At 36.1% G+C, this 26,079-nt stretch overlaps 1 protein-coding gene across 4 annotated transcripts in view; it reads right to left on the bottom strand.

Annotated features, from left to right (window-relative positions):
- The window catches only part of FAM149B1 (family with sequence similarity 149 member B1), a 63,638-nt gene that overhangs the window by 17,234 nt on the left and 20,325 nt on the right, over positions 1-26,079 (bottom strand). For all 4 annotated transcript variants that reach the window (XM_060126710.1, XM_060126712.1, XM_060126711.1 and 1 more), the window contains 4 exons: positions 18,816-18,958; positions 17,915-18,031; positions 10,565-10,732; positions 6,784-6,971 (listed from right to left, as the gene is read on the bottom strand). In XM_060126710.1, coding sequence (XP_059982693.1) covers positions 6,784-6,971; positions 10,565-10,732; positions 17,915-18,031; positions 18,816-18,958 — 616 coding nt within the window. The remainder of the gene's footprint in view (positions 1-6,783; positions 6,972-10,564; positions 10,733-17,914; positions 18,032-18,815; positions 18,959-26,079) is intronic.

Below are 26,079 nucleotides of genomic sequence, written 5' to 3'. Positions count from 1 at the left end.
TATCCCACTTTTTCAAAAAGAGACATGGAAGATATAAAATTCACCTAAATCATACTTCACAGAAAACAATGAGTAGAAAAATACACTGGATGAGCTTAACAGCAGATTCACCATTGTAAAAGAAAATATTAATGAACTTGAAGGCACAATAGGAAACATCCAAATTGAAATACACAGAGAAGAAAATTCTTTAATTAAAGCATCACATTTGAGGGATCAGTAAGCAAATGGACTAATATATATGAGTAACTGGTGTCCTAAGGGATGGTGGGCGCCAGAAGAAATATCTGAAGAAATAATGGCTGAAAACTTTCCAAACAATGAAGACAATAAACCCACAGATCCAAGAAGCTCAACAAACTCCATGCAGAGGTAACATGAAGAAAATTACATCAAGGCACATCATAATCAAATTGCTCAAAACCAGTGAAAATGAGAAAAATCTTAAAAGCAGCCAAAGAAAAAATACATGAACGCAGGAACAAAGAAAAGGATGACATCAGATTTCTTGTGCAAGTGAGAAGACGGTGGACATCTTTAAAGTATGAAGAAGGAAATCCAAAAGAGGGGATATATGTATATGTATAGCTGATTCACTTTGCTGTATGTACAGTAGAAACTAACACAATATTGTAAAGCAACTATACTCCAATAAAATAAAATAGGTAACCAACAAGGATCTACTGTATAGCACAGGGAACTCTGCTCAATACTCTAATAACCTAAATGGGAAAAGAATTTGAAAAAAAGGAAATACATGTATATGTATAACTGAATCACTATGCTGTACACCTGAAACTAACACAACATTGTTAACCAACTATACTCCAATATGATAAAAATTTTTTTAAAAAATAAACAAGATACACTGAATGTTAAAAAAAAAAAGGTACCAAGAGAAAAAGTGTCCACCTAAAATTCAGTACACAACTATCTTGCAGAAATGAAAGAAAAATAAGGAAATTTTCATATATCAAAAGAAAGCATTTCTCACCAACAGACTCACATACAAAAAGTTTTAGAGGACATCTCTCAGGTTGCAAGAATTAAAAAAAAATTTTTTAATGAGATAAAATTTGCATAACATGAGTCACCATTTTTAACCATTTTACAGTATACAATTAAGTGGTTTTTAGTATATTCATGATTTTCTGTAACCACCACCACTATCTAATTTCAGAAAATTTCCATCACTCCAAAAAGAAACCCCATACCTCCCAATGCACCTCTTCCTCCATCCCCTGGCAATCATTAAACTACTTTCTCTATGGACCTGCCTGTTCTGGAAATTTCACCTTAATGGAATCATACAATATGTGGCCCTTTATGTATGTCTTCTTTCGTTTAACGTAATATTTTCAAGGTTCACCCATGTTTTAAGATGCTTCATTACTTAATTCCTTTCTTTAAAAAATAATTTATTTATTTTTGGCTGCGTTGGGTCTTCGTTGCTGTGCGCGGCCTTTCTCTAGTTGTGGTGAGCAGGCTTCTCATTGCGGTGGCTTCTTGTTGCAGAGCACGGGCTCTAGGCACATGGCCTTCAGTAGTTGTGGCATGTGGGCTTCAGTAGCTGTGGCTCAAGGGCTCTAGAGCGCAGGCTCAGTAGTTGTGGCGCAGGGGCTTAGTTGCTCCGTGGCATGTGGGATCTTCCTAGACCAGGGATCGAACCCATGTCCCCTGCATTGGCAGGCAGATTCTTAACCACTGTGCCACCAGGGAAGTCCCTTAATTCCTTCTAATATATGAATAATACTCCATTGCATGATGTATTAGTTACTCAAGCTGCCATAAAATATGACAGACTGGATGGCTTAAATAACAGAAATCTATTTTCTCACAGTTCTGGAGGCTGGAAGTCCATGATCAAGGTGCTGTCAGGGTTGGTTTATAGTGTGATCTCTCTTCCTGGCTCCTATGCAGCTGCCTTTTCCCTCTGTCCTTGCCTGACTTCTTCTCTTTACACACACAGAAATAGAGAGCTGTGATGTCTCTTCCTCTTCTTACAAGGATACCAACCCTATAGGATTAGGGTCCCACCCTTCTGACTCAATTAACATTAATTACCTCCCTAAAGGCCCTATTTCCAAACCTAGTCACATTGGGGGTTAGGGCTTCCACATATGGATTTTGAGGGGGACACAATTCAGTCCATAACACATGGATATACCAAATTTTGTTTTGAATACCAAATTTTGTTTATCCGTTCATCAGTTGATGGATGTCTAGGTTGGTTCCACTTTTTTTAAAAAATAAATTTTTTTACTTATTTATTTTTGGCTGCATTGGGTCTTCATTGCTGTGAGTGGGCTTTCTCTAGTTGTGGCGAGCAGGGCTACTCTTCGTTGCAGTGCGCAGGCTTCTCATTGCGGTGGCTTCTCTTGTCGTGGAGCACAGGCTCTAGGTACATGGGCTTCAGTAGTTGTGGCATGCGGCCTCAGTAGTTGTGGCTTGCAGGCTCTAAGGCTCAGGCTCAGTAGTTGTGGTGCCTGGGCTTAGTTGCTCTGCGGCACGTGGGATCTTCCCAGACCAGGGCTCAAATCCGTGTCCCCTGCATTGGCAGGCAGATTCTTAACCACTGCGCCACCAGGGAAGTCCTGGTTCCACTTTTTGACTATTATGACTAATGCTGCTATGAACATTCATGCCAGGGTTTTGTGTGGATATATTTCATTTCTCTTGATTATATAACTTTGAGTGGAATTGCTAGGTCATATGGTAATTTTATGTTTAACTTTTTGAGGAACTGCCAAACTGTTTCCACAGTGGCTGTACCACTTTACATTCCCACCAGCAATTTATGAGGGTTCCAGTTTCACAACCTCATGAACAGTTGTTATTGTCCTTTTCTTTTTTTAAAAAAAATACAGCCATCCTAGTAGGTTTGAAGTGGTGTCTCATTGTGGTTTTGGTTTTGATTTGATTTCCCTAATGAATAATGATGTTGAACATCTTTTCATGTGCTTATTGGCTATTTGTATATCTTCTTTGGAGAAATGTCTGTTTGAGTTATTTGCCCATTTTTTAAAAAATAAATTTATTTATTTATTTTTGGCTGCATTGGGTCTTCGTTGCTGCGCACAGGCTTTCTCTAGTTGCGACAAGTGGGGGCTACTCTTTGTTGTGGTGTGTGGGCTTCTCATTGTGGTGGCTTCTCTTGTTGCAGAGCATGGGCTCTAGGCATGTGGGCTTCAGTAGCTGTGGCTTGTGGGCTCTAGAACGCAGGCTGTTGTGGCGCATGGGTTTAGTTGCTCTGCGGTATCTGGGATCTTCCTGGACTGGGGCTCGAACCCGTGTCCCCTGCTTTGGTAGGCGGATCCTTAACTGTGCCACCAGGGAAGCCCTATTTTCCCATTTTTAAATTGGGTTGTTTTTTCTTTTGTTTTTGAGTTGTAGATCTTTATAGACTGTGAGTACTAGATTCTTATCAGGTGTATGATTTATGTACACTTCCTCCCATTCTGTAGGCAGTCTTTTCAGTTTCTTGATAATGTCCTTTGATACACCCTAAAGTTTTTTATTTTGATGGAGTCCAGTTTATTTATTTTTTCTTTTGTTGTTTGTGGTCTTGGTGTCATATCTCAGAATCCACTGCCAAATCCAAGCTCATGAAGATTTACTCCAATGTTTTCTTCTAAGTTTTACAGTTTTAGCTCTTAAATGTGTACCTTCAATCCACTTCAAGTTGATATTTTGTATATGGTGTGAAGTAAGAGTCTAACTTCATTCTTTACCATGTGGCTATCCAGTTGTGCCAGCACAATTTCTTTTTTTTTTCCTATCTGAATTTGTTTTTGATTGACATATAGTTGATTTACAATATTCTGTAAGTTTCAGTTGTACAACATAGTGATTCACAATTTTAAAAGGTTATACCCCATTTATAGTTATTATAAAATATTGGCTATATTCCCTGCCAGTACCATTTCTTAAAGAGACTATTCTTCCCCCATTGAATGGTCTTGGCACCCCTGTTGAAAATCAGTTGGCCATAGATGTGTGGATTTATTTCTGGACTTTTGATTCTATTCCTTGGATCAGTATGTGTTCTTATGCCAGTACCACACTGTTTTGATTACTGTAGCTCTGTATTATGTTTTAAAACCAAGAAGTATGAATCCTCCAAATTTGTTCTTTTTCAATATTGTTTTGGATATTCAGGATACCTTGCATTTCTGTATGAATTTCAGGATCATTTCTACAAAAAAGGCAGTTAGAATTATGATAAGGTTATACTCAATCTGTAGATGTATTTAGGGAGTATTGCCATCTTAATGATATTTAGTCTTCGAATCCATAAACAGAGGGTGTCTTTCTATTTCTTTAGGTCTTCTCTATTTTCTTTCAATAATATTTTGTAGTATTCAGCATACAAGTCTTACACTTCCTTGGTTCAGTTTATTCCTAAGTATTTTATTCTTTTTGATGCTATTATAAATGAGTTGTTTCCTTAATTTCATTTTTGATTGTTCATGGGTAGAAGCTAGAAGAACTTTGAGAAGCATGATAGAGAAGACATAAATTACCTTGAACAGACTTAGTAGGAATCTGGATTTGGAGGAAGCTGTAGGGGAGGGCTCAGAAGGAAATGAGGAACATGTTATTAGAAACTGGAAGTAGGGAGATGCTTGTTATTTTGTGGCAGAGAGCTTAGTGAAATGGTCTCCTGTGGTCACATGGAAAGCAGAACTTTTAAGTGATATCTTAGTTGTATAGCTAAGGAGATTTCCAGTCAAAATGTTGAAGGTGAGGCCTGATTTTTTTCTTGCTGCTTATAATCAAACACGAGATGAGAGAGATAAATTGAGGGAAAAACTATTAAACATAAAGAAACCAGGACTTGATGATTTTGAAAATTCTCAATCTCTCTAGATGGCAAAAGATTCTAAATAAAGGAAGGCTATCAGACCCCCAAAATTCTACTGGCAGGAAGCAGCCTAATAAAATTACTTAGCTACAAACATGTGCTATGTTTCATGAAAAAGGAAGGATGACTCAGAGGTCAAAACCAAGAGCTCAGAGGGTAGAGCAGAAAGCTGAGAGGATTATTTCCAGGCCTTAATTAAAACTTAATGAAGGAACTCCCAGTATTTTCACAGCTGGATTTCAGAATTGCTGTGGACCCTTTTTTACTCTCACCTCCCTGACCCCAGCCTTTTAACTGGAGTGTCTATAATGGTTATCTTTTTCCTGGCCCACTATTGTATGTTGGGTGTGTTGGGGTCAAATAACTTGTCTCTAGGAGTAGAATGGCTGGATTATATAGTTAGATGTTTATATACCTGTGTATATAAGCTTTAGTTTCATAGGTTTATAGATGGAAAGGAATTGTGCCCCAGTAATTCCACTTCCTGTATTACATTCAGGAACTTCATTCATACCAGGACCTGATTCAAAGTCTTTGGAGCTGATGCTGTAATAGATGATTCTCTTGGAAACCTTTGAAGGGAGTTGAATGTACTTTGCCTGTGGGAGCACATGAATCACTAAGGGCCAGTGGGAAGACTAGTGGACAAATTCCAAGGTGCACCCCCCCACCCCCCCACCATGATTCTCAGCTGTTGATGTTCACACCTTCATTTAAACCCCTCCCTTTGAGCATGGGCAGGACCTGTGACTTGCTTCAGATCAAAAGATGATGGTAAAAGTGATGGGATGTCACCCCCATGATTATGTTATATAAGTTTCTGTCTTGCTAGCAGATTAGCTCTCAGTCTTTCTTGCTGGCTTTGGAGAAATAAGCTGCCATGACTGCTACAGCTACAAGAAACTGGATGCTTCCAAAAACACACAAAAGGGGAAGTGGATCCTTTCCTAGTTGAGCCTCTACATGAGAACCCAGCCTTAGCCAACACCTTGATTGCAGCCTTGTGTGATCTTAAGTAAATGACTAGCTGGCTGTTCCTGGACTTCTGACCCACAAGTCTGTGAGATAATAAATGTGTGTTGTTTGAAGCTGCTAAGTTTGTGATAATTTTTGTGCAACATAGAAAATCAATACAGACAGTTCTTAAGAAGTTAAATATACATTTAACCATATAATTCAACGATTTCACTTGAAGAAATCTACCCAAGAGAAAAGGAAATATGTGTCAAAATTCTTGTACATTAGTGTTCATAACAGCATTAATAGTCCAAAAATGAAAACAATCCAAATGTCCATCAACAGATAAATGGATAAACAAGTTGTGGAACAATGGAATACAACTCAACAATAAAAGGAATAAATTACTGACACACACAGTGACATGGATGACTGTCAAAATGATCACACTGAGGGAAAGAAGCCGACAAAAGAAGAGTAAATACTACATGATACCATTTAAGCAGATAACTTGTCATTTGGGGATGGTGGGTCAGGTAGGGGCAGGAGGGAGGGATTACAAGGTTATTAACTTTGAGGGTAATGGATATATTCACTGTATTGATTGTCTCATGGTTTCATGGCTGTATACATAGGTCAATTTATCAGATAATACACTTGAAATATGATTGGTTTATTGTATATCAATTCTTCAATAAAGCAGTTTTTTAAATGTATTTGCACATGTTTTTTCTCACAAATAATTATATTCAAAGAGAAAGCACAATCTCTATCTAGTCATCATAGAGTAGGCCTTGTTACTTATGCACTCATTCCCAGATACTTCCCAAATATCTGTTAGTTTCTATGAGAAATACAAATATGATTCTTTAGTACTAATGAACATATAATTTAATAGACTGGTTACGGTTTGGAAAGCATAAACAATTATTTTTTTATATTGTTTTCACAAAGAGCCTTACCAGAAGCAAATCCCTCCCAGTGACTACGTGTCAGCTGCTCCATACAGCTTAGGACCTTGCTCCACACATCGTCAAACACATAAGCAAGGACATCCTCTTTCATGCAGTAAAATGGAGCAATAGGTGGGTACCCTAATTTCTGTTTCTCTGTAGCTGCTTCTGACTTCTTTCCATGAAACCTCTCTTCCCTGTTAACAGAAGCAAGAAGGAAAGACTTCATGGTTATTCTTCACTGGGTGTTCACCACTGTCTTTTGGCTGCTTAGGAGTGTGATTTATGCTCCTCCCCGCCACCACACCCTTCCTCCCCGCATATATAGCACAGGTATTAAATAGGCTTGTGAACTAAGGGAGTTTTCAACAGAGGAGACTCTGCATTTCCCTTTTTACATCCATCCCACCCCACCCCCCTACTCTGCCAAAAAAATAGAACAAGAAAAAGAAGACAGAATCATTGTACTTTTTTAAGCTTTAAATAGATGGGCATTTAAAATTGATCAACAAGCAACCTATGGCAATTAAGCACACAAAAATACTCTTTTTGTTGTAACTGGGTAACATTTAGATTAATATTAACTTGACACATTTAACGATGCGCATATAACTGTGATTATGCTGCATAATTATTTGAGGCAATGATTCATTAGGGAAGTAGTCCACATAGATTATTAAAATTAGTATACTTTTACTAATCCAAATAAACATTTGGTAATTGGCTGTAAAGGAAAAAGAGGGAAGCCCAACAGCACAGGAAACTACTCTGAGACTCTTCTGGAGACTGTGTATCTATAATCCAGAAACTTCCAGTTAGGCAAATCTGTCTCTTCTCTGGCAATGAGTGCCAGTAGCCCCAGATTTCTGGGGGAAGAAAATTTGGCTGATGGATGTGCTTATCTATGACAGATGTATTATAAACTAAGACAAAGCAAATTCTGGAACTGGCTTGGGTGGAGAGAAGTACCTTTACAGTGAAAGTTACTCCTGGGGCAACAAAGTGCTCAAGAATGAAATAGGAAACTGTAGGCAGGTAAGAAGGATGCTAAGAGATTTAAGCAGGGCAGCCAGACTCCCTTTGCTTCTCCTTTCCCAAGGAAGAGCTAGCCTGGCATTAAGTGGCAGAGGAGGCTGATTAGCATGAAATGTATTTCAATTTATATTTCTTTTTAGAGGAGATAACATAGTCATATGATAAAAATTCATATTGTATAGAAGGAAATATATGTATGTAGTGAAAAATAAGTCTCCTACATCTCTGTCCCCCAGTCCCCATTCTCAGAAGCAAACACATAGGTCCAGAGAGATAGTTACATTATACACTGTACTGCACCTCACTCTTCTGTCAGTGTATCTTGTCCATGATCCCTATCAATGTATATAAATCTGCCTCTTTTAAAAAATAACTGCAACAAACAAACAAACAAAAATAACTGCAGAGTATTCCATTGGATATACCATAATATATCTAACTAGACAGTTATTGATCAACTAACCTTTGCTTTTATAATCAATACTGCAATTAATACCCTTCTACAGATATTCCTCAACTTACATATTGGGTTACAGCCCAATGAACTTATGAAAATATCATGTCAAGAATGCATTTAATAGGCCTAACCTATTGAACATTATAGCTTAGCGTAGCCCACCTTAAATGTGCTCATAACACTTACATTAGCCTACAGCTAAGCAAAATTATCTAACGCAAAAACTATTTTATAATAAAGTGTTGAATATCTCATGTAATTTATTGTATACTCTACTGAAAGCGAAAAGCAATGGTTGTATGGTTTTAAGTATATTGGTTGTTTACCCTCATGATTGTGTGGCTGACTGGGAGCCACAGCTTGCTGCCACTGCCCAGCATCCCGAGAGAGTATCATACTGCATATCGCCAGCCAAGGGAAAAAAAATCAAAATTCAAAGTACAGTTGCTACTGAATATGTATCACTTTTGTACCATAGCAAAATCAAGGAATCATAAGTCAACTCATCTTAAGTTGGGAACAATATGTATGTACTTCTTTGGCTACATGGATATTATATCTGTAGGATAAATTCCTATAAATAGAATTATTGAGTCAAAGGGCATGTGCATTTCAATTTAAAGAGGTGGTATACATAGGATCCAGAAAGTATACTCTCGGGCATTTATCCCAGAGACATAAAAATTTTTGTTCATATAAAAATCTGTGCGTGAATGTTCATAGCAGCTTTATTAATAATAGCCAAAAGCTAGAAATAGCCCAGGTGTCCTTCCACAGGTGCACAAACTGTGGTACATCCATACCATGGAACGTGCTGACAATAAAGAAGAATAAATTTTTGATAAACCTAAGTAAATAAATAAATAAATAAATAGGTGGTATAATTCTCCAGTAGTGAAAGAATATGCCTCTTTTCTCATTCAAGGAATTATTAACCTCCTTTATCTTTTGTTCTTTGATAGTCTGACATGTAAAAGAATACTCATTATAGTTTTAATTTGTATCTCTAATTGTGAATGAATTCCATTTCATATATTTAAAATCCATCTTCTTATAATGTGAACTATTCATGTTCTTTGTTTCATCTTTAATCTTTTCCTTACTGATATACATATTAAGGAAATTAAGCCTCTGTCTATGCATGAACTGCAAATATTTTTGCCAGTTTGTCATTTGTCTTTTGACTCTGAATTTTTTCTATGCAGAAATACTATTTTATGTAGTTTTTTAAAGAATTTCTTAAATGACTTGTAGATTTTGTGCTATGGTTAGAAAGACCTTCCCTATTCCCAAGTTATTTAAAAAAAAAATCTTTCATATCTCATTTTCTTCCAAACTGACATGATTTCATTCATCACATCTCAATATCTCAGTGATATCTCTAAAGAGAAGACTGCCTTTCTAAAAATCTTCCATTTTACCTGAAAATTCATTTCGGTTTACTATCAGGAAAGGGGAAGAGATGCCCCAGGGACACCTATGAGCCATGAACATCACATTTTAAATTAGTTAAATCTGCTGTATTTTTTATAAGCTAAAATGAAGGGAAAAGACCTTTGAGGAAAAAGGAAGAGAAAATATGGATAATTTGACTCAGGCCAGATGAAGTGAAAGGGAAGGGGGCAATCTCTGCAAAACCAAAACAGCATACTTATGATTCCCTTGGAACAATGAGCTAGCTCAACGGTGTTGTTTGGAAATCTGCGTTGTGTTTACCTGACCCTAGGACGGTGTACCTTGAGCATGTAGTAAGCATGGCTCAGTAGGAAATATGGGAAGAAGTCCAGAATCATGTGACACTAACTAGACCTAACCACAGCCGCACAGCCTAAAATGAAATTCTCACTTCTAGATGTACTACTGTGACTATTAATTCTGAGCTTTTAAAGGCTTAGAGGAATAATTTAAGAGTTTAATATATCAGAAAAGTAGCATGGAATAGTGAGGAGAGCACTGGATTTAGAATCAGATGAATAAAGTTTTCATGAGTTACTGGTGATACTTTACAAAGAGGAAAATCAAATTATGTGGAGAAAAAAATTCATTTAAAAAATGTTTAATCTCAGGAAGAGGCAAATGACGTGTGTAGGAAGAAAATATACAAGGAAGACTGGTATGTGAAAGCAATAGGAATTTATATCAACTAAGTACATGACACTGGATAACTGAGAACTAATAGAAAAGAAATAAACAGACATCAACTTAATTACAGGTAGTATTGGTAGTATACTTTAGAAAAAATAGATATTAACAACAAAATAGCAGGGGAGTAAAAAGTTTAAAAGACATAATACTCACATATCTGTGTGGTCGAATGCTAGGTATTCCTCTATTATTCCTTCCGAGAAGATTATACAGTCTTCCTCTTCTCTTTCCATAGAACACAAGCTAGGGGATTTGGCAATGGAAGATGCTTTAGGAGCATATGAAGATGAAAAATGTAACTTCTTTCCCCTAATACCAAATCTGGAAGAGGAAAAATATTAATTATGTTCAACATAAACAGTTCTCAAAGGAACTCATTCGCACAAGTTTCAGCTCAAGGTCCCTTGCCCTAGTGACACCTTCCTGGGCTACTCTAAACCTTAATACCTGTTATTTCTCAGAACAGGAATAAATAAATACTAGCCATAGACCCACTCTGCTTAGGTATATTATGCACTATTGAATACTGCTTGCTATCTTTTCAGATGCAACAGCTATGGCTATAAAATATTTTTAAAAATCTAATAATATTTACATTCATAATTAGCTCTTTAAAGTACCTCAGGAGGTTATATGCTTATTTCAATAACTCTGTCATTGTTCAAAATGTATACTCCTAAAGGGCAAGTATCTTTCCTTACTTCTATTTAAATTTCTCATCCTACCCAGGTATTCAACGAATATATGATGACGCCTTCACTTCAGCAGGTTTACTTTGGAGAAAGTCAGTCAAATCTGAGCAGTACAATTTTTTAAATGGCTCTCAGTTTAACCAAATATTAAATATAACCAATGTATGCTTTGTGTTATTCTTTATACCTTTTTGTACCTTAAGTATTTTTTAAACAATGAAAAAAGAATAAACCTATGGCACTTTTCAGCAAGGCTAGTGGGAAAATCTTTTTGGAAGACATTTTGGAAATATGTATTAGAAACCTTAAAACAGAAATACACTTTGATTCAGTGGTTTCATTTGTAGGGGATTTCCTTCGAGGATATGACCTATAAGATTTAGCTATAAAAATTATCATCACAGAACTGCTTATAATTGCTAAAATTCAAAACTGGCCCAACTGTTTCAAAATATAGGATAGGGGATTGGTTGTTTAAATAATGGTATATTCATGCAGTGGAATTCTATGAGGTTACTAAATTAATGTTGGGGGACAAAATGGAAGATTCCCATAATAAAATGGTAATTATAAAAAGATTATAAAGTATGTACAGTAATTTCAAAAAACTCTATACATATGTGGCAGAGAACGCTAGGTGCCCCCAATATCGATTCTCCCTGCCTCTCCTAATACATCATGCCAATTTAATTCAGGAGAGCAATACACGCACCTCAAAGATGACATTTCCCACCACCTTGCAGCCAGATGTGACCAATGAGATATGAGCAGAATTGTTATGTGGGACTCTGGGGAGGCTGTTTAAAGAGAACTGGGTTAGCTTTAAGGGGTGCCCTTTTGCCCTTCTGCCTTTCCTGCTTCCTGCTACCTGGAAAGTGAATGTCATGTTTGGAACTCTATCAGCTGTCTTGGACCACCAAGAAAAACCCCAAAACTCAGGAAAAGTATCCTGGGCTAGCACAATGTAGCAGAAAGATGAAATGAGTCTAGGACCCTGAAAACACCATACTACCACTGTACTATCTTTAGATACCCTTCCTCCAGACTTCTTTTAAAAGAGAAATTTCTCTGTTATGTAAGCCGTTAAATAAGGTGTATTGTTCATAGGAAGTGGTTGGAAGGGTATTAGGCCAGACTGTGAAGTACTTTGTTAACTTTGGCTAATTGATAGCAATGGAATTGAAGTTTTTAAGAAGGGGAATGACAGCATCCTTGCTTTAAAAGATCGCTATGGTGGTGATGAAGAGGATAATGTGGTTAGGAGGCTAGTGCAAAAGATGAAACAAGAGCTGGTAAGCTGATGAGAGCCTGGACCATGGCAGGAGGCATGGGGGACAGAGAGACAATAAGAGATGGGAAAACAGTTTGAAGAACAAATATATCAAAACCAGTTGGTATTATCGTTTATAAAAGTCTCTAAACTTGAGACTTTAGGTTTTTTAAGTCTCTGTTCTGAAATTCTAAACAGTGATACCCAAAATCTAGTCAACAGATTTATGGCAATCCATGACAAAATTTTTACGGATCCACATCAAAATGAGCAAAATAAGAACAATGCTCAGTAAGACTACAAAATGCCCTTTCTTGAAAAGGACTGTCCTTATTTTGAGACATGCTTTTTTGTGTTAATATGTCATTTCTTTTATAAAACAGTGGTGTTAGTATTTTTTTTCAACATGACAACATGACAAAATTAAAAGCTGTCAAACCCATGTCAAACACTGCACTCCCAGCATTCCTTATGTTATTGTGCTACTGTATCGTTCCATTTGTATTACTAACCAATCATTTTTTAGTCAGTGGTAACTAATGGAATTACTTGCTCTGAAAAAAAAATAGGCTTTTCTAACAAAGTATAGGCCTTTTTGTCAGTTAAAAAAATTTTCAGTTAGATGAGAAGGAAAAGTGTTCCCATTTCCCCTAAAGCTGCAGCAAAGAACAGATAGTATTCTACATCATAAAGCTGTCTTTGCAAATGTTGTTTCTAACAAAGGGATCTTTTAAATCATCAGACTTCAGAGATTACCATGTCTGGAAAATAACCTTTAACTTCTAAAATGTTTGTAATTCTCTTACTTACTAAAAAAATAACAGTGGTCTTATCTAATAATGTATTGCCCTGATAGTAATATTTAAGTTCAGATCTGTTTTCTTGTGAGCGGAAAGAAATCATTGCCACTTTATTCTTCTCCCACATGCATGGAGGATAAAATGACTTTGCTGGGTTTCTTATTTAAACAAAGAGTTTAATTTGGAGCCAGCCCTCAGGTGTAGGCCTTAGGAGGCAGAATTCTGCAGCCTTCATGGAGGTGATCACTGCAAGGCCCTCCAGGTTGGCTAGGAGGAACAAGTGGCCAAGAGCTCTCTCCTTCCTGACTAGGATCTGAAAAGTACAATTAACCACTCTCAACTCCATTTCAGACCAACTTATCTTCCAGTGGACCTCTAGCGATGATCAAAATAGAGGAAAGTTACATGAAGTTGTGATCTCATGATGCCAAAAGGAAGAAAATATAACTTAGTACACTAGGAAAGGAAATATGATTGTGGATGGCCCTACCAGTAGAAAAACGGAAAGAGAACATCTCCATGGTTTTGGAGAGCTTCAGAAAGCTCTTTATGTCTGAAAAAGTCTGATTTGTAATTAGCTTGACTGGGCTCTTGCATTTAGGACAGTTGTAAAAAAAAAAAATCAAAGAAAATGAAAGCAAAAGCTATAATTTGTAATGAGTGACATGAGGGAGGTGGGCTTAGGAGAAACCATACCATGTCACTTTAATGATTTTTTAAAAACTGTGGTGAACAATATAAGATTAAATACACCATCATAAGCATTTAAAACCATACAGTTCAACAGTGTTAAGTATGTTCACATTATTGTTCAACAGATCTCTTGAACTTTCTTATATTGCAAAACTGAAACTCTGATATCCATTAAACACTCATTGCCCCTTCCCCTTCCTCCCCTCCCTTTGGCAACTCCGCTTGTACTTTCTGTTTCTATGATTTGACTACTTTAGATACTAAAGATGGCTGGAATCATATTGTATTTGTCCTTTTGTGACGGGCTTATTTCACTTAGCATAATATCTTTGAGGTTCATCCCTATTGTAGCATGTGACAGGATTTCCTTCTGTAATATTCCATCGTATGTATATACCACATTTTCTTTCTTTTTATTGTATTTTATTTATTTATTTTTGGTTGCGTTGGGTCTTTGTTCTGTGCACAGGCTTTCTCTAGTTGTGGCGAGCCAGGGCTACTCTTCATGGCGGTGCATGGGCTTCTCATTGCAGTGGCTTCTCTTGTTGCAGAACACAGGCTCTAGGCGCATGGGCCTCAGTAGTTGTAGCATGTAGGCTCAGTAGTTGTGGCTCGTTGGCTCTAGAGCGCAGGCTCAGTAGTTGTGGCGCACGGGCTTAGTTGCTCCACAGCACGTGTCCCCTGCATTGGCAGGCAGATTCTTAACCACTGTGCCACCAGGGAAGCCCCCCTTTGTCCATTTATTAATTGGGTTATTTTTGTTGTTGTTGTTGAATTGTAGAAGTTCCTCATATATTCTAGATACTAGCTCCTTATCAGACATGCAGTTTGCAAATATTCTCCCCCATGCCATAAGTTGCCTTTTCACTCTGATGATTGTTTCTGTTGACACACAGAAAATTTAGAGTTTGATGTAGTCCCATCTGTCTATTTTTGCTTTTTGTTGCCTAAGCTTTTGGTGTTCTATCCAATAAATCATTGCCAAATCCAATATCCTGAAGCTTTTCCCCTGTGTTTTATTCTAGGAGTTTTAATAGTTTTAGGTCTTCCATTTAGGTCTATAAAATCCATTTTGAGTTAATTTCTGTATATGGTATAAGGGTCCCACTTCATTCTTTTGCATTCTTTCCCCAGCACCATTTGTTGAAGAGACTGTCCTTTCGCATTGTGTAGTCTTGGCGCCCTTGCTGAAAATTATTTACTCATATACGCAGAGGTTTATTTCTGAGCTCTCCATTCTTTAATGATTTTTTAAGGGTTATAATTCTGCATATAGTCATATACTTTAGCAACTTATTAGATATTATAGTTAATTTTTGTTGAGGTACGTATTTAAAGTAAGGGTAGGTAAGCCCCTTAAGCTAACTTGAAGCAGATGACTGCATAGTTTCTTTTCAAATGGAAATGTCCTCAGACTCATCTTCTTCATGGTCCTTTTCTGGGCTGTGTTTTCTCCTTATGCTGCCACCATCTTCTATTGTTATAAAGTTCCTGGAATTCCATTTTGACCTAGACACTAATTCGTCTTGATTGATAACATTGTTTTGCCACCATAATATCAATTAATTCATTTTCATGGAGTTTGTTTTCATATAAATATGATTTAGTAAAAAAAAAAATAAGTTGATGCTAACCATGTTCTACGCATTGTACGAGGTGTTAGAGATACAAAAAGGAAGAGACTGTATTTTTGTGTTGTTTATTATACTACTCTCCTCTGGCCCAAGAACTCCTCAAGAATGGAAGCTGGACCGAATACCTTGTTTAGTACATTTGAGATTTGAAAGAAATCCAGTGTGGGAGGATTAATGAATGAGAGAGAGAGTGACAGAAGATAAAGGTAGAGATGTAGGCTGGGGCCAGCTTATGATATAATTTTAGATTTGTATCTTAAATTCACTGGGAAGCTATTGAAGATTTTTAAGTGGGGACAGAAAGGATTAACACTGAACTTTAAAAGGAGAATCTGATGTAATGTGGAGGGGCAAGAATGGATATAATTTGAAATGTTATTTTTGTAGAAAGTAGATGATCAACCTCATATTTTATGGAAAACTGATTTGTTAAACTGAAAAATATCAAAATGAATTCTTGACACATTTTTTCACACCACTTACTACAAAAAGTGGCAGAATTGCAGCATCATCACCAACTTACATACCCTCACTACCCAAATTTTGTTCTCAAATACTAGTAGCCTCTCAAAGGAATCAGATTTCCTTGAATTTCAGCTGATACCATGCCTTAAAGGAAGAAACAATTTTTTTCCAGGATGGGCCTGGAGCATCCTATTGTAACCAGAAAACAAGGAAACATTCAAGACAAAAACAAAGGAACTAGCTTGACATGGCCAAGTTGTAACAATTTGAGCATCAATAATAATTATGGTTAATTAAAATATATAAATATTTTGAAACGCAATGAGTTCATTAATGGTACTCAAGATAGAAAGTATCAAGTATGGACAAAGTGGTAGTGATAGGAAAATAAATATGGATTATATTTAATTTGTTATTATTTTCAATAAGTAGTGACGTGCTAATATAGCTGAATAACTTGTTTCATTTAAATATATGTCTGTATATAAAGTATAGATAGGTAATTGTTTCATCTGTATAGTAAAGAAAGGTAATTATTGAAAACTGTAAGTCAAATAATCCAGAAAAGCAGAACGAAAAATAAGAAGCACCAAGCAGCAGTGGTGGTAGCAAGTAAAAAGGATAGAAAGGTTGCCTGTACTAAGTTGCAGAATGATGATTTAGCCAGATGTCCTAAAAAAGGAGGAGCTAACTGCTCAGATTTGTTCCTTATTTCTTTGGAATCTCTAAATGGAACTGCTATTTATAGTTATAAAATAATAAGGCATATATAAAGTTTATACTAATAGATCAGGTAAATATATCTTAATAGCAGGACATAAGTTATGTAATTTTGGTCAGTGAGAATTAAAGGATACATCATTTCTGTGGGAGACATTAGTTTGTAAAAGTCTGACCTTTATATAAAAGGAGTAAACTTAAAAAGGCTTATTGATGTAATACATGAGGTTTAAATTTATAAAGAAAGCTCAGCCTAGTGACCAGAAGCTTGAGCTTAAATCACTTTGAAAGAAGTAAACAAATCCCATTCTCTGACCAAAAATCAGTTAGTTGATAACCCAGATCTCATAACCTTAACCGGCCTAAGACAATAATGTTTTACTTTGTGGTCTGATGAAATTACTACAAGCCCCAAAAGGCATCAAAAGAAAGTATTACTACAACTCTTAGAAGGTATCAGTATAAGTAAAATTACAGTCTTAGGAAAAAGTAAAGGAATTTATTTATTTACTTATTTATTTATTTGGCTGTGCTGGGTCTTAGTTGTGGCACATGGGATCTTTAGTTGTGGCATGCGGGCTTCTTAGTTGCAGCATGCGGACTCTTAGTTGCAGCATGCATGCAGGATCTAGTTCCCCAACCAGGGATTGAACCCAGGCCCCCTGTATTGGGAGCACAGAGTCTTATCCACTGGACCACCAGGGAATTCCCAATATTTTTAAAAAGTAAAAATAAAAATAAAGAGTTTGAGGTGTTAAAGAATTAGCCATTTTAGCTAGTGTACTAATTACCCATTTTAAGCTGATAAACTAATACCAGTTTAACTTCTATAAAGAAATTAAGTTTTAATTAGTATTATATGTTTAAGAAAATGACTTTTCAGAATTTTTTTCAAAAAATTTTAAAGTCTGTTTCTTAGATCCCTGAATTTCTTTAAACCAGTCTATCTACACATTTATTCCAAGAGGGAAGTGCCTAGATTTATAGATGGACGTAGATATATATGAATCTGAATAACCCTTAAATCCTAGAGAATGTCTTACTTTTGAACAAAAAACTAAGTAACAGAATTCTAATATGCATAAAGACTATGGTCAATCTTACAGAATTTGCTGTGCTTTACTAAATACCAATAAATAGGAAGAAGTATTTTAATCCCTTAGTATAACTGGTAGAATATAATACTTGCACATTAGAATACATAAGTACTTACATATTAGAATACTTACATAGTAGAATCTCTTTCTTGAGACATTGTTGCCTCATGTGAAGCTGAAACAGCAGAAGGGGATCTAGGATACAGCCCATAACCTTCACTTGGAGTGATTATCTGCCTACCCAGAATCCTTCAAAGTGAAGAACATAAAGAGATAATTAAGCACCTTCACCTGGCATACATACAAAATGTAGGTATTTTTGGAACAAATTTGATGGCTCTACATAGAAGTCTAGTACATACTTAGTCCGTTACTGATTTAGAATGATTCTTGAGAGAAATGTGAATCCAGAGCCTTTTTAAAGGTATATCTCTCTCCTATACAATGGAGATAGAAAGGATAAAGCTTTTCCACCCCACTGAAAAAAATCCAAGGGAACTGGGCAAACATTTGTAATTTTCCCTCCATCCCCTATAGCAATCTTCATTAAATTTGCCGAAGTGGGTGAAAGCCAGGCCAAATTAGTGAAAACTGAATTATATTCTTAAGAACATGAAGCTTTATAAATTTTAAGTATGTGTAGTAAGTGCACTAATGCGGTTTCTAAGGAAAGCTTCCTAATAGCCTATGTTTGCTTTCAAGTATACATGCATAAGAATTTACTTATAGACAACAGTGTAATCAAATACATTTTCTGACCCTCTTGTTCAAAAGCAAGGCTGTTTGGACAGCCATAGTACACAGATCACAGTTACTGGTATAGAAGTTGTTTTTACTTGATTAGGACAATATAGGTAGTTATGAAAACTCTGAGAAACTTCCATCAACATGAGTTTTCTGTCATCTGAGGCTTTATACCACATTGCCTCATTTATATAAATCTATGCCCATAGAGATTTCAGAATACAAGCTTTCTTGGAAATCTGCTCTTCAAATTTTAGTATTAGCCATGAATATACAAGGACTCCAATACCTGAGGTGAGGAAAGCTACATGTCCACTGTTGGCACTCTTCTTGTAGACTTTTAATATGTACACTCAACTTCTGCTCATACAAGAGCTCGTCAATGGCTGTGAACATTGCGTGGACTTTTTCAGTGGCATTTTGATCAAGTTCCTAAAAGAAATTATCACCCCAAAATATTTAGATGAGCTTCAATCTCTGTTAATAATCATAAAGGTTGAAAGCAATCAGATTCTGTTTTATTTTCAATATTTAGTCCACTTGTGTGAAAGAAAAGTTAAGTTAGTGAGTTTTGGGATCTTACAATATTCAGATGGCCTCCCTATTCCTATTTAAAGAAAATTTGTGGAAATATCTACGTTTTTAAAGTAACATTTTCTTCATCAAAAATATCCAGAAAAGTATAAAGAAAGATAAAAATAACCAATAATTCTACCACTCAAAGATAATGATTGTTAATTTTATTATAGTTGCTTGGTTCCAGTATTCTTTTTAGAGTGTAAGGTAGACAGTCAATCCCATATATATATTACTTTGTAGTCTGCATTTTTCACCTGACAGTTTACATTAAATCTTTGCCCTATAATTTATCCTTTTGCAGCAGCCAAAAGGATGGCTATAAAATGTGAATCTGATCATGTTATCTGATTCTCTGCTTATTCTCTACTTCATCTGTTTTTATGTTCCCTTTTACATTCTGATGGAAGAAAAGTTACACCTTTTTTTCTTTTTGCGGTACGCGGGCCTCTCACTGTTGTAGCCTTTCCCATTGCGGAACACAGGCTCCGGACGTGCAGGCTCAGCGGCCATGGCTCACGGGCCCAGCCGCTCCGCAGCATGTGGGATCTTCCCAGACCGAGGCACGAACCCATGTCCCCTGCATCGGCAGGCGGACTCTCAACCACTGCGCCACCAGGGAAGCCCCTAGGTGATTTTCTTAGTTCTCTCATTCAATTCACTACTATTCTGTTTCACTGGGTCCAGTTTACATATAGTAGTTATGTCCAGTTATCTACTCAGATATTTCAAATGCTATTCATGTCTAAGATTTTAAACTGAATTTTCATATCTGTCTTTTCTTAAATTAAAATCTCTACCTGCTTTGTTTTAAAACCTCCAATAATTTTAATGGATGCTATCTTATCCCTTAACTCTTTGAGTATTTAGAAAGTTTAATAAACCTTATTGAGGAATAGTTTACATACAATAACATTTCAAGTATCTACAGCACAATGACATTTGACAAAGGTATTCACCCAAGTAACCACCATTGTTTTCCAGATGTAGAAGAACATTTCTGATACCCCAGAATGTTCCCTCATACCCCTGTGCAACTGAAGTTTCCTGTTCCCGATGTCATGAAACCATTGATCTGATTTATAGCACTATAAATTAGTTTTGTCTGTTACAGAACTTCATATAACCAGGATCAGGCAGGATGTACTTTTTTGTGTTTTGCATTATATACATATATCAAATTATTACTCTGTATACCTAAAAGTAATGCAATGTTATATGTCAACTATATCTCAATTTTTAAAAAGAAAAAAGGAAAGGAGAAAAAAAGACATGAGATACATTGTGAGGATAAAATACACAAAACTTGATGACGGATTCAGTGAGAGAGGTGGAATGTTTTTCAGCAGAATGTTTTTGAGGTTCACCGATGTTGTTGCATGTGTTGGTATTCATTACATTACATTCACTACATAGTATTGCGTTGTAAGAATATGCCACGATTTGTTTATCCATTCTCCTGTTGAGGGACATTTGCATTATTTACAATATTTTTTATTATGAGTAAATATATGAACATTCATGAACAAATCTTTTTCTGGACATATATTTTTATTTCTCTCAGATAAATACCTAGCAGTAGAATTACTGGTCTTATAATGAGTGGATGTTTAATGTTAAAATAAACTACTAAAACTATATCACAGAATAAATGTACAGGTTAGCACTCCCACAAGAAATGTGTGAGCATTAAATATGCTCCACATCCTGGCTAATACTAGGTATTGTCAGTCTTTTTAGTTTTAGCTATTTTAGTGAGTGTGTATCATGACCGTTTTAAATTTGCATTTCCTTGATGATAATGATATTGAGCATCTTTCTATATGCTACTTGGCCATTCATATGTTTTCTTTTACAGAGTGTCCAAGCTTTTTGCTCATTTGTTTTCAACTGGTCTATTTATCTCCTTCATATGGAGTTTTAAGTTTTGGATGCAAGACCTTTGTCAGATATATGTATTGCAAATATTCTCTCCCAGTCTGTGGCTTGTTCTTTTATTTTCTTGATAGTGTATTTGGGAGCACAAAAGATTTTAATTTTGATGGAGTCAAATTTATCCATTTTTTTAGGCTTGTGCTTTTGTTGTGTCATATCTATGAATTCGTTGCCTAATCCAGAGTCTTGCAGGTTTTCTCATACATTTTCTTCTAAAAGAATGACAGGGGCTTCCCTGGTGGTGCAATGGTTAGGAATCCGCCTGCCAATGCAGGGGACACGGGTTCGAGCCCTGGTTTGGGAAGATCCCACATGCTGCAGAGCAGCTAGGCCCCTGCACCACAACTACTGAGCCTGCGCTCTAGAGCCCGCGCGCCTAGAGCCAGTGCTCCGTGACGAGAGAGGCCACCGCAATGAGAGGCCACCGCAATGAGAGGCCCGCAAACGGCAATGAAGAGTAGCCCCTGCTCACCGCAACTAAAAAAGAAAGCCCACGCGCAGCAACAAAGACCCAACACAGCCAAAAATAAATAAATTAATTAAAAAAAAATAGAATGACAGTTTTTGCACTTACATTTAAATTTATAATTAATTTGAGTAAGTTTTCTGTATGATGTAAGGTAAGGGTCTGAATTCATCCAATTTGCATATGGATATCCAATTGTCCCAGCAACATTTATTGGAAAAAATATCCTTTCCCTGTTGAATTGTCATCACTAAAAGTCAATTGACCATAAATATGAGTTTATTTCTAGGTTCTCTATTCTGTGCCATTGAATTATAGGCCTATCCTTATGCCATTACCATACTGTTTTGATTACTGTACCATCAAGTTTGAAATGTGATAGAGTAAGTTCTCTGTCTTCTTTTATAAATTAATTAATTTACTTTATTATTTATTTTTGGCTGAGTTGGGTCTTTGTTGCTGTGTGCAGGCTTTCTCTAGTTGTGGCGAGCGGGGGCTACTCTTCATTGTGGTGCGCGGGCTTCTCATTGTGGTGGCTTCTCGTTTCAGAGCATGGGCTCTAGGCACGCGGGCTTCAGTAGTTGTGGCTCACGGGCTCAGTAGTTGTGGCGCACGGGCTTAGTTGCTCTGTGGCATGTGGGATCTTCCCAGACCAGGGCTCGAACCCGTGTCCCCTGCATTGGCAGGCGGATTCTTAACCACTGCACCACCAGGGAAGTCCATGTCTTCTTTTTCAAAATTGTTTTGACTAATCTGGGTCTTTTGCAATTCCATGTCAATATGGATCGGCTTATCAGTTTCTACAAAAAGCCTGATGGGATTTGAATAGGGAATGCATTGGATATATAGATTAATTTGGGGAGAAATGCCATCTCAGTATTTAGTCGTCCAATCCATGAACATGGAATGTCTCTTATTTGTTTATATTTCATTTTTCTCAGCAATGTTTTAAATTTTTCAGTGTATAAGTCTTGTTCTCCTTTCATTAAGTTTATCCCTAACAATTTTTTGTTCTTTGTGAATTGAATTTATTTTTAATTTTCACTTTCAGATTATATATTACTAATGTGTAGAAATACAATAGGTTTTAAAAATTTAGATACAATTCCCATACGATGAAATTCATCCTTTGAAAGTGTAAAATTTAGTGGTTTTAGTGTATTCCCAGTGGTTTGTAGCATATGCACAGTTGTGCAACCATCACAACTATCTAATTCTAGAACATTTTCACCCCAAAAGAAACCCTGGCTCCATTAGCCATCACTCTCCATTCCTCTCTCTGCCCAGCCCCTGCCCACTACTGATCTACTTTCTGTCTCTATAGATTTGCTCCTCTGGATATTTCATATGTATGAAACCATGTAACATGTGGCCTTTTGTATCTGGCTTCTTTTACTTAGCATGTTTTCAAGGTTCATCCATAGTGTAGCATGTATTAGTATTTCTTTCCTTTTTATAGCTGAATAATATTACATTACATAAATATACCACATTTACAATTGATTTTTGTAAATTGATCTGATATACTGTGACCGTCCTGAACTCATTTCTTAGTTCTAGTAGATGGAGTTGGGGTGGGGGCGGAGGGAAAGTTTTAGGATTTTCTACATCATGTCATCTGTGAATGAAGATAGTTTAACTTATTCCTTTCCACTGTGGATGGCTTTTACTTCCTTATTTTGGTCTATTGCACTGACTAGAACCTCCAATACAATGCTGAATAAAGGTGGCAAGAATGGACATCTTTATCTTGTTCTGATCTGAAGAGGAAAATATTCAGTCTTTTCCCATTACATACACTATTAGCTTTAGGTGCCTTTTGTCAGGTTGATGAAGTTCCCTTTTATTTTCTAGTTTTGTGAGAGTTTTTATCATGAGTGGGTGTTGGATTTTATCATATGCTTTTTCAAAGTGTCTATTGAGATAATCATGTCAGTTTTTCACATTACTATAATGTATTAATTTAATTTTCTGATGTTGAACCAGCTGTGCATTCGTGGATAAATCCCACTCAGGGTAAATAATCCCTTTATGTTGCTAAATTAGGTTTGCTAATAATTTAAAGTTTTTTGTATAATTTCAAGAGGAATATTAATGTGTAGTTTTCTCTTCATGTGATGCCTTTGTCTGACTATGGTGTTATAGGATGGCCTCATAGGATGATTTAGGAACCATTCCCTCTTTTCTGAAAGATTGGTATTATTTCTTCTTTAAATATTTAAGCATATATAGAAATACAGTTGACGTTTTTATACTGACCTTGTATCTTGTGGCCTTGTTAAACTCATGTATTGGTGCTAAGCAGTTCTGTTTGTTCATTTTGTGAATTCCTGAGAATTTTTTACATACAGAATTCTTTTCTTCTGGTGTCTTTGTCTGGCTTTGGTATCAGGGTAATATTAGCTTCACTGAATGAGTTGGGAAGTGTCTCTTCCTCTATTTTCTGAAAGGGTTTATGAAAGATGGTTATTATTTATTCTTTGAATATTTGGTAGAATTTACCAGTAAAGCCATCTGTGCCTGGGCTTTTCTTTGTAGGAAGATTTTAAATTACTTATTTAATTTCTTTAATTAATATATATCTGTATGGATTATTAATGTCTTTTTGAGTCAGTTTGGTAATTGTGTCTTCCTAGAAATTTACCTGTTATATCTAAGTTATCTAATTTCTTGACATGAAGCTGCTTATTATATTTCCCTAGTCCTTTTACTTTCTGTAAGGTCAACAGTTATGTCCTCACTTTTATTTCTAATCTTGTTCATTTATGTCGTCTTTTTTCTTGGTCAAAGTAGCTAAAGACTTATCAATTTTGTTGACTCTTCAAAGAACTTTGACTTTATTGAGTTTCTCTATTGTTTTTCTGTTTCCTGTTTCATTAATTTCTACTCTCATCTGTATTATTTTATTTCCTTCCTTCTGCTTCCTTTGGATTTAATTTGGTCTGTTTTAGTTTCTTAAGGTGGAAGCTTATGTTATTGATTCAGTATGCTCCATTTTTCTGTAGGCACTTTTGTTCTGTTGAGGTATAATTGACATACAACATTATGTGAGTTTCATAACATAATGATTCAATATTTGTATATTTGGTGAATTGATCTCCATAGCACATCACCATACATAGTTACAGAAGTTTTTTCCTTATGATGAGAATTTTTAAGATCTTTTCTCTTAGCAACTCTCAAATATGTAATACAGTATTATTAACTATAGTCACCATGCTGTACATTACATCCCCATGATTTATTTATTTTATAACTGGAAGTTTGTACCTTTTGACATGCTTCACCCATTTCACCCAACCCCGCAACCCCACCTCCGTCATCACCAATCTGTTCCGTGTCTATAAGCTTGATTTCTTTTTCTATAGGTATTTAAAGCTGTAAGTTTCCCTCTAAGCACCACTTTAGTTATGTCTTATAAATTTTGATATTCTGCTTTTCCATTTTCATTCAATTGAAAATATTTTCTAACTTCACTTGTAGATTGTTCTTTAACCCATCAGTTATTTAAAAGAACAGTGTTTAATTTTCAAATACTTGGGGATATCCCAAATTTATATCCATTGTTGATTTCTAACTTAATTCCAACATGGTTGGAGAACATACCTAGTACAATTTCAATCCTTTTAGATTTATGAAACTTGTTTTTTGTATGCTTGAAGATTATATATTCTGCTGTCATTGGATAGAATCAATTAGGTCAAGTTGGTTGATAGCACCGTTCAAGTCTTCAGTATCCTTGCTGATCTTCTGTTTAGTTGTTCTATCAAGTATTGAGAGTGGGGTATTGAAGTCTCCAGCTACAACTGTTATGTTTCCCATTTCTCTTTTAAATTCTGTAGTTTGCTTCATATGCTTTAAGGCTTCGTTGTTAGATGTGTATACATTTATAACTACTTTATTTTCCTAAAGAATTGGCCTTTTTATCATTATGGAGATGTCCTTTTGTTTCTAGTAGTATTTTATGTCTTAAAGTTTACTTTGTGTTCAAATTCAAGCAGTTTTTAATGGCTGCCTTGGCTCTTAATTTCTGTGCCGCATCTCCTTTGCATTTGTGTGCTGACTCATAGTCAGCCATTTGTGTGTGCATAGTTTGGGCCCTCTCTGGTCTCTCCTGCATGGATATGTGGAGAGTTTATTAGGGCCTCCTACGACTTATTTCCCAGACCTCCTTAATAAATTTCTGGATAGTCTGCCAATCCATTTTTTGCCCTAGCTAGTATTGAAACCTCAGACTATCTGAGCCACTGTTTTTCCTTGTTCATATGCTACCGAATGTGCTACTGTTGTTGACAATGCTATTGAACTTAGAGTTCATCCAAGTTCCATTCCAAATCTATTGAGCCCTCTCTGGTGGTGAAGCTGCTAGTTTTCATAGTTTGTCCCTTTAAAGTTGAACAGACTCTTATTGTTCCTAACTCAAAGTTCTATTGATTTTCATGAATAACTGCTACTCCATTTGCTGTGTACCTTTAGTCAATTTTCAGAATCCTGAAATGATTGCTTTAGACAATTATATCCAGTTTATTGTTGCTTTTGGGGAAGATTTGTCAAGCTACTCACTCTGCCACACTAT

This window comes from Lagenorhynchus albirostris, chromosome 16, assembly GCF_949774975.1.
Source record: "Lagenorhynchus albirostris chromosome 16, mLagAlb1.1, whole genome shotgun sequence".
NCBI classification, from domain to species: Eukaryota; Metazoa; Chordata; class Mammalia; order Artiodactyla; family Delphinidae; genus Lagenorhynchus; species Lagenorhynchus albirostris.
This window is presented reverse-complemented; position numbering and strand designations above follow the sequence as displayed.